The following is a 16,460-nucleotide window of genomic DNA, read 5'->3' on the forward strand; positions in this document are numbered from 1 at the left end:
CTGTTTCATTTATGGTTTAAAGCTGCTGCTACCAGTTGAGCCTGCCCTCTTACAATATACTGTACATACAGCATATACTATACTTGTATTGACAGTCACTGTGTGTAGACATAGGAAGTGCCTGTTTCAAAAGAGATACATACTTACAAGGAGCTTGTGTCTGACCTCTTGGACAGGCATTCTGGTGAGGTGAGTGTTTGTGAGTAATTCAGGTATTCTGGGTTGAAGCAGATTAGCAGACTACGTTGACTAAAACCTAGTACAGGGATCTCCAAACTACGGCCCTCCAGTTGTTGTGGAACTACACGTCCCATGAGCCATTGTAAAACTCTGACATTCACAAACATTCACAGACATGATGGGAATTGTAGTTCCTGAACATCTGGAGGGCCATAGTTTGGAGACCCCTGACCTAGTACCAGTAGTTTTTTTTTAACCCAGCAGGGCTGAAAACAAACTGTTCAGGAGGAACCACTGTACTAACTATCCAATGTTAGTACAGGGATCTACCTTGCTGTTCTATTTTGTTCTGACAGGCTCGCCAGAACACTCCAGTCAGCACTCTCAGCCATTGGCTGAGAGCACTGATTGGGAGCTGACCTTTTTCAGTCTTGCCCCTTTGACAGAAGCCCTTGTAAAGATAAAGCCTTTGCTGAAGTGTATTTAAACCCATATGCACGTGCTTTACAATATTTGTAGTGTAAAGTGTCCTTAAAATCATGGTCTGTTTGTCGCCAAATTCTAATGCTTGAAATACCTTTTCTTTAAATCTTTATTAAGTCATCCATGTGATCATTATCCAGTTCTTTTCCAAGCCATTGTGAAATATGTGTGTGTGATGCATTGTTCATGTGTTTGCTGTGTCCTTTGCCGTGGTCCTCACAGAGCCAATTGGTGCTCTTGTGTTCTCCCAATTGAGTGCAAGAATTGCTTTCCTGTGTTTTCTGTAATTATATATATATTTTTTTAATTATATATATTTTTTTTCTTTTGGTCATAAATGGGTAAAATTATGAATGACATTTTTAGGAAAAGAGTGTTCTAAAAAAGTTTGAATGTATAATCATTAGTGGATCAAGTCAACATTTGCTTTAGACCTCAGTGACAAGAAAATTTGAAAGAGCAGGATGGATTTTTTTCTCAAATGAACAGATTTCTAACAGTGTATGTGGGTTTTGTTCGGTAAAGTCTATTCAGTCCAAAATCAAATGTTAAAAACAAACAAAATCTTTTCGAACAACATTTGATTGTTCTGAGAATGTTCTGAGAATTTATCTTAAAACTTTTCCTAAGAATTTTTGTTCAAAATTCTATCCATCTTAATCACAGGAAAGAGGATGTTCATGGCTTTCTCATGTGCAGAACGCAGAAGCGAATCGCCTGCAATAACGTTGCCACTCAGACTAAAGAACATTGATGAAATGGCAGGATCACCAAGTAATTACAACCAGAGAACAGAATATTTATAGAAAACATCATAACCACTTAAGTGGCTTTGTGGTTAAGTAAGTAATAGAGGGCAGGAGTCCTAAAAAAAAGATTTGTAAAGAGGAGACTTTGTCAAATGGAATAAATAACATTTTTGTGTATTTGGTACACAACGGATGCTGGAAGAGATGCAGGTAACATAGAGATAACTAAAATATCTTATTCAACTGTGAGTATTCAAGTGGTGCTGAGTAAGAGATATGTTAGAAAAGGTTCACAGGAGGCCAAGAGAACAAGAAAAGAATGGCACAGATAAGCCTTAAACAGAGCCGAACAAATTAAGGCAGAACAAATGACATGTGAATTGTTAAGATAACAACTCCCCAGGAAAAATCACCTCCTTTTCCATATACTGTACCTTAAGCTTCATTCCAAGAATCAAATTCTATAACAAATTTAGATGTACAGGAAAAAGGTCAGAACGTAAAGACGTGGACTTATGGTGATATTGAACACATCTGTACTGAACAAGGAACAATAGAAGCAAACACAGATCAGATGATCAGATATCATTGCTGTAGCACCACAATTGCTACTATACAAATAAGCACATATGAAACTTGAGGAATTGTATGTACCTAAGTGGTTGACGTACCAGGATTGATTAGCCAGATAATTGTCCCATGTATAGGCGCCTTAAATGGCAGATCTGTAAATTTAGAAAACTTAAACTCTCCTGAAAAGTTAATTGAAGTGTACTGTTTATTCAAAGATATATAGCATATTGAAAATTCTACATTAACGTCAGCGTTCCTTCCTAAATGTCATTGCTCTCCAATCACGACAAATGATCCAAGAGAGAATTCTGGTACACCTAATTTGAAATAATGTATATGCTCATGCTATAATCAACCAAAGAGGTGAGGAAATTAGTAATTTTTTTAATGAAAACACCAAAACTTGTAACATTGGGACTTGAAGTAGAAGAGATTTAACCTTTTCAATTTTAGTCGTGTTGACAGAGAGTTGTTCAACCATGAGCTTGAACACTAAAGGAGTTAAATGCATGTCAGCACACATTACCATCCTGAAGGAAATACTTCTCAAAAGGTCTAAGGAAAATTAAATCATTAGTATAATGAAGATGAGGTGTAGTTATTCACAAAGTCATGGCTATCATGTGCTAATTAAAACCCTCGAGAATTACTCGAGTGCTTCTTGTCATAAATGTGATTGGAGCCAATAAAGACATTTAGATCTGGTACCTCACTCTGCTATTTTTTCCTTCCACTTTATGAAATCATCAAAATGCTTCTGCATCTCATTTTTCAGGGACTGAAATAGAAACTGAAGCACAAACTGATCACTGAGGAACAATTTTAGATATTTTATAACATGCATAAGAAAGTCAAGTGAGTCATCCACTCTGTGAAATGGAAGAATGAGCCAGAGGCTTGGCCTATCTCATTTGCTGCTATCAAGTACCCTGAAAGCCTACAATGATCATGAAGCACCACATGATGGATTATGAGGCCATATAAAGGTTTATTGTATTGAAAGTAGTGCCAGATGGGGCATAAATACATTTCATCAAGCTCTGGTACAAAGAATGAACCAGAGCTCCAAAATACGCCATTCTTAGTAATTGCACCTATCATATAATAATGCTTGTATACATGAAAACTACATCATGAAGATACTTCCAATCATGTAGGATAGCAGTGTCTAGCATTCTTGAATCCCTATCTAAGTTGGGCCTTTTGTTGTTACTACCAGCATGTGTTAGAATGATTCAAGTTTCCTATTTAGAACAATTTCCAAAAATTGAATATACTGGAATTCCTCTTTAGCTTGAACTATGGGCAAACAGCTAATTACACAGTCAAAATACATGAATGTTTTCTGATTCGATAGCCAAACTTTTGATACACGCATACTTCAGCTAGTCAGTATGTTTGATCTGTTGCTTCCTGTCTTAGCATAACTGCTTCCTGGATCAGGTCCCTCCCTACTCATGGAATAGACCTGTTGATGTAATGTCCAGTGAGGCTGGATGTTGCATCGGCACTTCAGAGCCACACTAAATTAATCAAGACTATGTAAAATGTTCAGATAAGCACTTTGGATGTCACCTATTTGGTTGTACAGTGCAGTGTAGATTATGTATGGAAATCACAAAACTGGCTGTACAGAATTATAAATCCTTTAGCAAGTAAAACAATAACCACGTATGTATTATTATTGTGTATGTCAGCTGTTTGCTCAGAGTTTTGGTTTAGTTTGGTGGATTTGACAAATGTATCTGAAAGTTCTGTGATAAAGCTGAGCAACTGCATATTCATGTTTGTGAGCAACTACAGACAACGTTATAGTGACAGTGACATCCAGGACAGTTTTTTTTACTGGCCTTGTAACCTGTCATCCAAAACCAATTGTGGCAATACATTTATGTTGCAGTAAATAAAATGCCATCTGTTTGTAGGTTATGTTAAAAAGTAATTAAAAGATTATTATTAAGTACGTGGGAAACTACATCTAGTGCTTCCATAAACAAAAGCTTATCTGCTTTGGTTAATGCAAATAAGACTGGCTCATCAAGGCTGCAGTAAGCTACCTAATTAGAATGCAAGCTGCATTGCTTACCTTAATGTTCTCCATCAACATACTTCTAAGCTAAACAATATTTTCTGACTATTCTTCCGAAAAATGTATTTATCTGAACATCACATATGGAGCTGGGGTACCTTAAATTATGCTGTATTTTTCAATTTCAGTCATTCAACATTTTCTTATGCTTCTGATAAACAACATAAAATAAAGGAAAACATCGGCTAATTACGTTCCTAAAAAGTTTGATTTTTTTCGTCTGTTAATGATCAAACATTTTGTTTTCCTGCATTTCAGATGTGAGCAATGATAAGAACCCGTATTCCTTTTGTTTTCAAAATAATACTTGTTTTTTTCTAAAGTTTTGTAGATTGTTTTTTTTTATGTACTATATCACAGAATTGTATGCTTTGTTGATTTATTTTTTTATGTAGTTTGTGTATGACTTTTGTTTTTAGAATAAGGGTATAATAAGGGAGAGTTATGTAGGGTCACCATAGACTTGAGATGAGGTTCTGATGTTTAGCAAAGATCCAAGACCATAAAGATTTTATGTCTGTCTGTCACAATTCACTGACATCTTGACAGATATCATAGTCCCCAGTCTCATCTCTGATAACAGTGAACAGCAATAGCCTATTAACAAAAAAGCCCTGAGCTGAATAAGCAAGGTTTCTGTGGATGGGTGTTGTCTGTGGATGTCTGCTGGGGTCTCTGATGTCCCATAAATAGCCTGATCACATCCAAATCTACAAGAAAGTTTAGGAACGTGTTTTACTGAGATTTAGAAGACAGTGGGTCTGAATTACCAAATGTAAATACACAACAGCAGGGAGAAATTATGAAATTAATAGACCTGCAGCCTGCTCTACTTGCAGGTTCACAAGAGCTTGAGGCCCTCCCAGCGAATAGGGGCGGCTCCAGGGGCCACCAGAAAAACTTCCTCCAGCAACCCTTTAGCCATCTCACACTATGGCAGGTAAAACTTTTGCCTGACCTTGCCTATAGCTTAGTTGGACACATTGGGCATATTTATCTACAGCCATACAGTTTTTAGTGGACCATGCACTACTCTTACTGACAGCATCGTAAAGGGGCATGTTGCTATCATTCCCAGTAATACCAGTGTAAAGAACGCTACTCCCAGTGCCACTGACTGCAGTGTAAGAAGTAGTACATTGCATATCCCTTACCATTGATTTCTTTGTGTTATGTTGTATATAATATAGTCCTGGCTGATGCATTTAAACGGTACTGTGCATTATACACATTTATTACGTGCTCATTGTCTACACAGTTGGTTGTCAGAGGTTCTCAAACTTACACTTTTTTAATGAAAGTCTATTTTAGGGTAGACTCAAGCAAAGTGTAAGCTCTATGTCTATATTTTGTGTCCAGAAACCCACATAAAGTGGAAAAGTATGCAACCAAATTTGAATTTGCCATATGTACACTATCATGGTTGTGCACAACTTTACGATGCATGCACACATAATGAATACTGTTACATTATGATTGGGTAATTTAGCTTGCTTTGTGGGCGCATCGATGAAATTTAATTTTCACATGTTTATCAATATATCAAGCTCAATGTATTCACAAAAGAAGTTTTGCACCAATCCTACAAATTTTGTATTAACTCATCATGTAGGCACTCAGACTATAGTTACTGTTTAAAAAGACACAAAATTTACCTAAAGTTGTCTGGATGCTGGAAGTGGCTACAGGCTCACTTCTAACAACTTTCTCTAAAGTCTCTCTGTATTTGGAAAACCATTCAGTATTTCTGCAGTTGGCCATGAGATGTAAAATCATTTATCTTAGATGTATATTTTTAAGTATGAAGTAACTGCATTTTGTTATTAAAAAAAAACAATACCTTCCAGATGAACTACACATTTTGCATTTATTTTTTCAGATTCATGACTTTTTGTAAAGGAATAGCTGTTTTGTTGGAGAAAGACAATGAAACAATTTGCAAATTGGAAGGCCTGCCTTTAGCACAATCACCTAAATAAATCTCAGCACTGCAATGAGGAAATCTGCAGTATCTGCATCCCTTTAGAAGCTAGCAAGCCTGTAAGAGTATTTTTCTAGTAGGGGGTGCCTAGCACTGCGCCAAGCACATAAGCAAGACATTATATTTCTGTAGTTTTTGTGCATAGTACCCTAGGGTTTCCATACTTCAAAGAACCAACAGTTATACTTTTTAATTTACATTTATCATTATTTCATATGCTGTTAATACCTAAAGGGGAATGCCCCTACAACTCACTTGTCTTTTGGAAAAGCCCAGAGAAGATAGTTTTTTGGTTACCCTCCCTCAGCCTCAGAGAGGCCACACATGATGAGAGAGAGGAAGCTGGACAAGTGATCTGCAGCCAGGTGAGAGGGCTCCACTGTCAGAACCGGGATGCAAGCAGCCTGGCAGTAGTCCAGTAGCACACAGCTTCTCAAAAAGACCCATCTATTGATTTTCATACACTTGATGTGTCAGAAGATGAATACCATCATGTTCTAGCCATAGTGGACCAATTCACCAAGTATGAGGTGACAGCACCAACCTGCGATCAGAAAGTCCACACCCAAAGCAGCAAAAATAGCTGGTCAAATGTATCACAGCCAGTTGAAAAGCCTTCTGTCATACCTGGCATGTGGGCAGCAGGGCAGAAGCCTTGTAGCAATCAGTTTTCCAAAGGACCCAGCTACTGTAGAGAGCCCCTTCTTGATTTCAACTAGAGTATTGCAGTTTCAGTGGGTTGCCGCTTCATCCTTGAGTATTGGACCCCCCAGTTTTTCACCTCTGTTACCCTAGATTTCCTGTGATGGATGCTGGCTTTGAGGATAATTGCAAGTATTTGTGGTATGTAGTGTTTTACTGAAGTAGTAACTCTCATCTTGACTCTGTGTTGTTATAGTCTTACAGAGGCTATGATATGCAGCCATAGGTTACCCTGATTATGCTGTGAAGAGTCAATGCATGTGCAGCTTTTATTATTCTGCAGTGTAAGTATGTTTGCCATACTAAAACTATTTTGCATTATTGCTTCTATTTTTGCACTTGTTTAAGAAACTGTAAATTACATTTAAGTTACATCCGATCATTCAGGTGATTACCTTTCCTGTTAAATGCCTACCTTACAGAGATGTGTGAGATGTGTGCAGGGGGGTGGGTCTATACTGATGGGGTCTGTACAGCTATACCACTTCTCCAGGTCTAGGCTTTGATGATTTAAAAAATCCACCTGCCAGTTGCCCATTTCCAGAATGTGGATGACCAAGTGGGCTGAAATCTATGTTTCTGCCCCTGAGAGAATTCAACTTGTTTATTTCAGGACTTCTATGCTTCTGGTGACTACTTGATGATTTATGTAGGTCACTGCTATGCCATTGTCCTATTGTACTTTGACTGGGTAACCTTTTAGAAAGGAGTAGAGATGGTCTGATGGCTCCCAGTTTAATAGTGTTAAAGGGTGATTTTGACACCTGGGGGGGAGCATGCTCCCTTAAACAGTCAACGAGTTGTAAACTCTGCCCTGTAAGACTAGGGCAGAGTTGGAATCTGACATTACTAAGTTCCAAGCCCAGTGAAGGAACAACTTTTACAATTCCAGGGCAAGAGATCCACCATGTTAGGGACATCTTCATTTGGCTTGGGCAATACAAGGATTGGGTCTGCTTGTACCATGTCTTGAGGATATTGGATTGATGGAGTCTGGAAAAAAATTGGGCAATAGGAGGCCTCTATGAAGCCCAAAATACTCATGCAAAAGAAAGTAGAAGGGTGTTGTTATGACCTGAGGGAGGCAATCTCCTGACAGAGGAAGATTCTGGCTTGAGCTGTGTCCAAGATTAGACCCAAGTACTGCAGACAGTGAGAGGGCCAAAGGACTGGAGGGCATATTTTAACTATTCAGACAAAGGTTTGAAGGAGCTGGATGGCTCTTTGGATGTTAGCACATAAGGTCTTGGCTGAGGAGTCCTTGAGCAGGAGGTTGTCCAGGTAACCTGAGACATGAATGCAATAGGTTCATAGAAAATCCAGAAGTGGATATTCTGGAAAGTCTTGGTGGGCTTGGTAGGCTTGGTCGGCCCAATAAACTGCATAGTGGGCTATGCTCTTTGGATAGCATTGTTAAAAGACAGGAACAAGAGTGCAAATACAGGCAAACCAGGTCCTACCTTATCTAAAACACTGGGCCATGCTTCGCTCAACATGGTGGGCATATCCCTCAAAGGAGTCTTTAGGGTCTGGAAAACATAGAAGACCTGTATTGCACCCTGCAGCTAACTTCATAAATTGCACAAGGAGAGTACCTAACACAGGATCTATTATCCAAAGCAAACATTAGAGGCCAGCCTCACTAAGTATGGTCCAAGTACAGTCCCTATTGTATACAAAGGGTAATCAATCGAGAAATTGCTAGTTGGCGCAAGGTAATACAAAGTCAGATGTTGATAAAAGATTCAGATGTAAAAAACCTCAATGATTTAAAACATAACATAATACTTCCTTAGCAGAGATCAGGTTCATCACCTAAGAACCTATGCAAAAACTGGAGCCTCACAGAGAGTGCATGGTTATATAATTTTCTCTTTTGCCAGTGTCCAATCATCTGATGGTGCAGCATATAAACCAAGGTCTATGAACACCAGTCCTGTGTTCTGTATTGTACGATTAAAATAATAATAATAATAATACAACCACATCTAAGAATAAGTAAACTAAAATATATTACACTTTTTGTCTTTGGCCTTGATATACTTTAAAATGCAACATAATAATGTACTTTTGGTTAGTAAACAGAAAAGAAAAACATATCTTTATGCTGCTACATTATGTTTACTTTTGCTGTCTCCTACATAATATGCACGTTTAGTTTGGATGCCACATGGATTACAGAAATATAGACATATCTGTGCAAAAGAAAACTTGTTTCTCTGTCTAATTATCTAGTGCTCAGCAGCTGAGAACTCCAATAACCCATGTACAGGCAAAAGAAGAAAACAATCTTGTGTTAATGACTAAAACTAAATAGACATTATTTACCAGTTCATCTTGTCCCAGTGACTGAAGGATGAGTTTTTTCACTTCCAAGAAGAGAGGCTGTCCCAGTTCTTCAAAGGGTTTGTAATTAGGAGAATTATAGCCTTGTTGAGACAATTGTCTCTGTCTGCGGTAGTAGTTGTCCCGAAATATTTCATCTCGGCAGGGTACCCAGCAGTTGTAATGGGTGGCACTTCTGGCTTGGATTTTCAGTCCCTTCTGGCTGGGAATTGGAAGAGGTTGAATGACCATATAACTTCTGGGGTCACTGTGTCCTGCATTTCCTGGCATCTCTGTCCTCCTTTTAAGAGCATACAAAATACATATCTGAACATTACATGCATGCATCTGAAGCTGAAGATGTCTTTTATGGACCCCACATCCAGTAGCGGATTCTCCATAGTTATATACTTAGCAGCTGCATCCCTAAGATCTTTTCTGTGTGGAACTATGAGAGCCATGGTACACAAGTGCAACAGGTGTAGGGTTCAGCTGGGACTGTTTTGAAGAAAAGGTGGCACAGTGGTAGATAACTTGAATCCATTACAGAGAAAGAAGGGTCATAAAAGACAACTTCAGTTCAAGTCTATTAATCACAGAATTAGAACTGCATTATTGGGGGGGGTCATATACAAGGCACTTATATATTATTATTTTTGCAGAAAATATTTATTGCATATAATAGTAGTAATTAATGTACACATTCCTTTTTTATTTCACATGCTATCTATATTTTTTCCATATTTACATCAAGGCCAAGCTGTTAGCAATAATGACAGTAACAGAGTTTGGGACAAACTATAATATTGACAAGGGTTCTGAAAAAGTTTTAGCAATGCTAACCACTGTAAGCTTTTTGGCTATGTAGGGATCCGTTGTTTTACCCTACCAGCTGCTAGTATAACTGTAATTTAACTGTAATTAAAAATATGTATGTCACTTTCTGACTTGGGGGTTCTTGGAAAAAGATCCTGAAAGAAGGAAGTGGAGAGATAGAAGGTCTTAGCCACATGCTCTGTCCATGCTACTAATACTGGATCAGAAGAGACAATTATACAAGTATTTATATGTTCTAATAGTTTAACTGCAGCTGCCCATAGCTTTTTGCTAGTGTATTGCTGAATCCTTATGAATCCTCTGTCCTATTACCATCTTACATGCACAGTGCCATATAACTAGGACTGTGTTCCAGATTGTTTGGGTAATGGCTGGAGGGTCTCCTGATTATAAGAGATCTTGTCTTATGGTCTGCGACACAAAGACAGACACTGCATCATGCTCAGGAGCCACTGCAACAGGACTTTGCTGCAACATTCATCTGAAGATATCTATATAAATTACTATATACAGGCGCATCTCATAAAATTATAATATCATCAAAAAGTTATTTTATTTCATTAATTAAATTCAAAAAAGTTAACTTATATATTTTATATAGATGTGTTACACACAAAGTGATATATTTCAAGCATTTCTTTCTTCTAATTTTTTTTCATGATTTTGGCTTACAACTAGTGAAAAGCCAAAATTCAGTATCTCAGAAAATTAGAATATTACATAAGACCAATAAAAAAAAAAAAGGATTTTTAATACAGAAATTTTGGCTCACTAAAAAGTCCATGTACAGTATAGTATGCATTCATTACTTCGTCAGAACTCCTTTTGCATGAATGAGTGCATCAATGTGGCATGGCATGGAGGCAATCAGCCTGTGGCACTGCTGAGTTGTATGGAAGCCCAGGTTTCTTTGATAGCGGCCTTCAGCTCGTCTGCATTGTTGGATCTGGTGTTTCTCATCTTCCTCTTGACAATAACCCACATATTCTCTATGGGGTTTAGGTCAGGCGAGTTTGCTGGCCAATCAAGCACAATGATACCATGATCATTAAACCAGCTTTGGTACTTCTGGCAGTGTGGGCAGGTGCCAAATCTTGCTGGAAAAATAAATCAGCATCTCCATAAAGCTGGTCAACAGAGGGACACATGAAGTGCTCTAGAATTTTTTGCTAGAGGACTGTGTTGACTTTGGACTTGATAAAACACAGTTGACCAACACCAGCAGATAACATGGCTCCCCAAATCATCACGGGCCGTGGAAAATTTTGCATTTCCTTTGGAAATCAAGGTCCCAGAGTCTGGAGGAAGAGTGAAGAGGCACAGAATCCCAGTTGCATGAGGGCTAGTGTGAAGTTTTCACAGTCAGTGATGATTTGGAAAGCCATGTCATCTGCTGGTGTCGGTCCACTGTGTTTTAAGCGTAGCCCTCTACCAGGAAATTCTACAGCACTTCATGTTTCCCTCTGCTGACCAGCTTTATGGAGATGCTATTTTCATTTTCCAGCAGGACTTGGTACCTGCCCACACTGCCAATACCTGGTTTAATCATCATGGTATCACTTTGCTTGATTGGCCAGCAAACTTGCCTGACCTAAAAATCATAGAGAATCTACGGGGTATTATCAAGAGGAAGATGGGAGACACCAGACCCAACAATGCAGATGAGCTGAAAGCCACTTTCAAAGAAACCTGGGCTTCCATAAAACCTCAGTAGTGCCACAGGCTGATCGCCTCCATGCCATGCCGCATTGATACAGTAATTCATGCAAAGAGAGCCCCAACCAAGTAGTGAGTGCATACTATACTGTACATGGACAAACTTTTCATTAGGCCAAAAGTTCTGTATTAAAAATTCTTTTTTTTAATGGTCTTATGTAATATTCTCATTTTCTGAGATACTGAATTTTGGGTTTTTACTAGCTGTAAGCCATAGTCATCAAAATTAAAAGAAAGGAATGCTTGAAATATATCACTCTGTGTGTAACGCATCTATATAAAATATTGGAATTTCACTTTTTTAATTGAATTTCTGAAATAAACAACTTTTTGATGATATTCTAATTTTTGAGATGCACCTGATATACCCAGGCGTATATGCACAATTCCACCAGGATACCTATTGGGCTCTTTGCCAATAATATATTTTGTATGTTGAATGTATGTATTGGTATTCATCTCCTCTGATATAAAGAATGTATTGTACTGTCGTGCATCTATATACTTATGGTTAATATTGTATGCTGGTTGCAGTAGTTCTTCTGTTTCCCAGTTACTTTGTATAGATGATTGGTTAATTTCCAAGGAAGAGAATCACCTCTGTTCATAGAAGTCCTATCCTGGGTGGAGCCACTGCCAACTTTATTAATAATCCTTCTAATCCTTCTACAGGTTAAGTGCCATATCCTATTTGAGGGTGGCCAATTCTCATATCCCCTCCCCCCCACTCCCCCACTCAAAAAAGAGGGCTACAGCTCTTTTATAGTTTGTCCTTTCCCAGTCACTGTCACTTTTGCTGCATGTTACTGTAAATGTGAAGAAACATACTAAAATAAAAAATATGAAATAAAATAGATCAATATGCTGAGGACTATTGTGAACATAATACATACAGTTAATAATATATAATATTTTTTTAACAATGGTCTTTTATGGGTAAAACACACAGGGTAGGGATGAGTAAACTTGTCTTTGTTTCTCTGCAATGTCAATGAAAATCAGAAGTCTTTTGAAAAATGTCTGGGAAAAAACAAGGGGGGCAAAATAAAGGGGATTTTGGATGACTATTATGGGTGCAATGGACTTGTGTCAATGGTATCAGCTTGAAATACTTCCTAAATCATTCAGAATTCAGTGACAGGTGCATTTTACCTGCAACTGATCTTCTTCTAACCTGCATTTGAACTTATCAAGTGGGCTTTGCATTCTAAGGGCCCTTTCACACGGGCGCTCTGTATGTCCGCAAATCATCCTATTTTTTTGCGGATGATATACGGACATAATGCATATCAATGGCATTGCGGATGTCAGTGGATGACCATCCGCTGACATCCGATTTTCATCCTTTCAGTTCTGTTCCGTTTTTTGGAACGGAACAGAACCCTATTTTTGTTCCGTTTAAAAAAACGTAACGGATGCAAAATCGGATTTCAGCGGTGTCATCCGCTGACATCCGCAATGCCCATAGACATACATTATGTCTGTATATCATTTGCAAACGGATGGGATGATATGCGGACATACGGAGCGGATGACACAAGTGTCACCCGCTCCGTGAAGAAAAAAAAAAAAGTGCCAGAGCGGATCGCAATGCGGTCCGCTCCGTGTGAAAGAGCCCTAAGGAAAAAAGCCCACCTAAAAGCCCATCGACACAGGCCCTTAAACATTTCCTTAAAAGGGTTACAGAAGCTCTTTTCAACTATTCTGGACATTTTTTTATGGCAAAAAAAAAAAAAAAAAAAACAGCCCTATGTTGGGCATGTTAACTTTTCTTTTATAATAAGGAAAGAACAGACAGTGGAAAAAGTGAAATAAAAATGTGAAGTGACATCACACTAATACCTAATCAAATGCTCAAAAAAATAAATAAAGGTAATGCAAAGAACAAAAATGAATAATATAGCCTCTTAACATATTGCTGATTTTTTAAATACTACTCAAGAAGAAATTGAGAGTAGGCTCTTTGGGTATATTTCAGTATTTTGCTGCAAAATAGTTTTTTTTAACCACTTTACGACCGCTCACTGTGCCTCTACTGCGGCAGAGTGGCTCGTTATCGTCCAGCGACGTAGACCTACGTCGCTGGACTCCTCCCCCTGTAGGCGGCGCTCGCATACGCTTATTGTGATTTTTTTTACCAAACATAGGTAGCAGAAAACAAATTGGCCAAAAATTTAAAAACAATTTGATTTTTACACATTTTTTTGGGGGGAATTTCATATAAAAAATTATTATTTTTTAATTATTTATTTTTTCAAAATAAATGCTCTTTTTTTGTTTATAGCGCAAAAAGTAAAAATCGCACAGGTGATCAAATACCACCAAAAGAAAGCTCTGTTTGTGCGGAAAAAAAGGACGTAAATTTCGTTTGGGTACGGGGTCGCACGACCGCGCAATTGTCAGTTAAATTCGCACAGCGCCGAATCGCAAAAAGTGGCCTGGACGTAAGACAGCAAAATCCTCCGGGGGTAAAGTGGTTAAGCAGAGATTAATTTGTTCATCTCCAAAACTGGGACATTTTCCAGAAAGGAAAAGAGCTAATCTTAGAAACCTAGCATTCATTGTCTTTCGAAATCTGGTGGAAATAGGAAATGTGTTTATATGTGCTAATTTGTTTTTAAAGGTGTTATAACAAAAAAGCAAACTAAGAAACAAAACATGACAGAAAAAAATTACATACATACATATATATATATATATATATATATATATATATATATAATATATAATATATATATATATATATAACACACACACATTTTTTAATACATTATAAACATGCTAAAGGGTTTTAATATATTGTATTAAAAATATATTATATGAAAAAAAAATGTATAAAAAATATATAATGCATATGAAATAAATATCATAAACATTTGTGAAATGGTAAAATGCAAACCTGATGTGACAGCGGTAGAATCTGCTTGGAAATCCTAGGACTCCCCTCCACATGAATAAAGTAATAGTTAGCAGAGCTCAAAGCAGACACAGACAAGGTTACCACTGGTTACCAGAATGTTTGGGTCACTAGACTTAGGAAAGGAGGGGGGAGCAGTCTAGAAAATAATTAAAATAGACCAGTTAGCTTTACTTACCAATACAGGTGTTTTTACTATGCACTTTATTACAATAGAGTTCTAACACGTAACTCAACAAATACAGGTACTTAAAGTTACGACATGAAATTATGTTTTTCACCTCCCATGGGTGTGAAGTGGTTTGTCTCTAAGTCTTTTATTGCAGTTTGGTCAGTTCTTTGTCCTGTGACTGGAGTAGGAGGAGATGGAAGCAATGTAAACTAAGGACATGATCAGTGCCTATTGAAAAGTGCAGTGTTTGTAAGAGAGAGATTTCACATAGTCTTTGTGGGAGGAAATGGTGTTGAGTGTAAGCGGAGACAGCAGCATTGCCTTTGTTGTGTGCCTGCGTTACTAATGACAGGGAAGCCAGTGAACAACACAAACCAAAGCTGTTCTTACAAGTGTATTTTAATCTTGTACAGCCCAGGGCATTTGAAAATGAACTACCAATTACTAAATTAGTAATTGTTTGTCTGCTAGGTTTGCACTAAATTCCCTATCAAATATATTTTGTGAATCAAGTTAGGCCTGTTTAGTAGATATAAACTGGGGCCTGTAAATTATATGGCTTCCAGCCATCCCTTTTTAAAAAAAAAAAAAGACAGTCCCTCTTTTAACATGAAATATAAAAAAAAGGTAAAGCACTACTCCTCAAATAAAGAACAATAAACGTATTAACTATGAAAAACCTCTTCTGTGAAACTCACCAACTACAAATGACCACTGGATCAAAAAGGTGTGAGTAATTATTATTACTCAGGTGATCGCGCCTAGGTATTTAAATAGGTGTAAAAAATGAAAATAATGAAATAAATGAAAAAGATTGAGCAGCTAGTCAAAAACAACAATGTGTTTGTGAATTGTGAAAAGAAGGGGACAGCCCTCAATATTGTCTATCTGTGAATCGAATGCCTCGTACACACGCATCGATTATTGGCCGGGAATTTTCGGGCAACGTCCGATCGGCCGATTTTCGGCTTGTTAGTATGATGCTTTCGACAACCGACTCCGACTTTTCGGCCGAATAAAATTTGGTGTGCAGGCTATAAAATTTTTGTTGGCCGTCAACACAACGGCCGATTTTCCGTCATTCAGTACAGATTTCGGCAGACAAAAATCTGATGAGCAAGACTGGGCATGCTCAGAGAAGAAAAAACACACGGAAAGTAAACCAGCACATGACATCACTTCTGAAGTAGATTTTTGTTGGCCGAGAAAATTCGTGTGCAGTCTAGGCACATTCCAACCAACAAAACACAACTCTGGACAAAAGTCAGACGATCGGTCGGCCGATAATAGTTGCGTGTGTACGAGGCATAATACTCAACAATCAATCTTGATGTACAAAGTAAATAAATATATATACATAGACCACAAATCACAATTGATAACATTAAAATTATTAAGTGGGTTTCCCCAAGTGTTTTATCATAAAGTGACTGTGCAAAAAAATATCTATATAAATATTGCAGATAATTTATTATAATTATGTACTGTATATAAAGTCCTTTGATCTTAAAAGTGCAAGTGCAATGTGCAACAAACAAATCTAGGTGATTAAGGTGCTTTGTGTTCAGCAAATGTGCATTCCTTCATGCAAATGAGGAAAAGAAGAATCTGTCACCAGATGCCCAGCTCACTTAAGAGATGACCCCTTGGGGTCTAGCAAAGATAAGTGGTGTCTGTGAGAATTCCCGGTATCTCTTCTAGACTCTCGTCTCCCCGCTATACTTTCATCCAGGAGT

General features: G+C 37.8%; 1 protein-coding gene across 1 annotated transcript in view; it reads right to left on the minus strand.

Annotated features, from left to right (window-relative positions):
* CCDC60 (coiled-coil domain containing 60) overlaps window positions 1–9,361 on the minus strand; it is a 344,461-nt gene extending 335,100 nt beyond the window's left edge. Inside the window, exon 1 of the mRNA XM_082267699.1 lies at window positions 9,086–9,361. Coding sequence (XP_082123825.1) covers window positions 9,086–9,334 — 249 coding nt within the window. The 5' untranslated portion in view covers window positions 9,335–9,361. The remainder of the gene's footprint in view (window positions 1–9,085) is intronic.
* Between the last annotated feature and the right edge of the window lie 7,099 nt (window positions 9,362–16,460).

Source organism: Pelophylax lessonae (assembly GCF_965119305.1).
Source record: "Pelophylax lessonae genome assembly, chromosome: 1".
Lineage (NCBI taxonomy): Eukaryota > Metazoa > Chordata > Amphibia > Anura > Ranidae > Pelophylax > Pelophylax lessonae.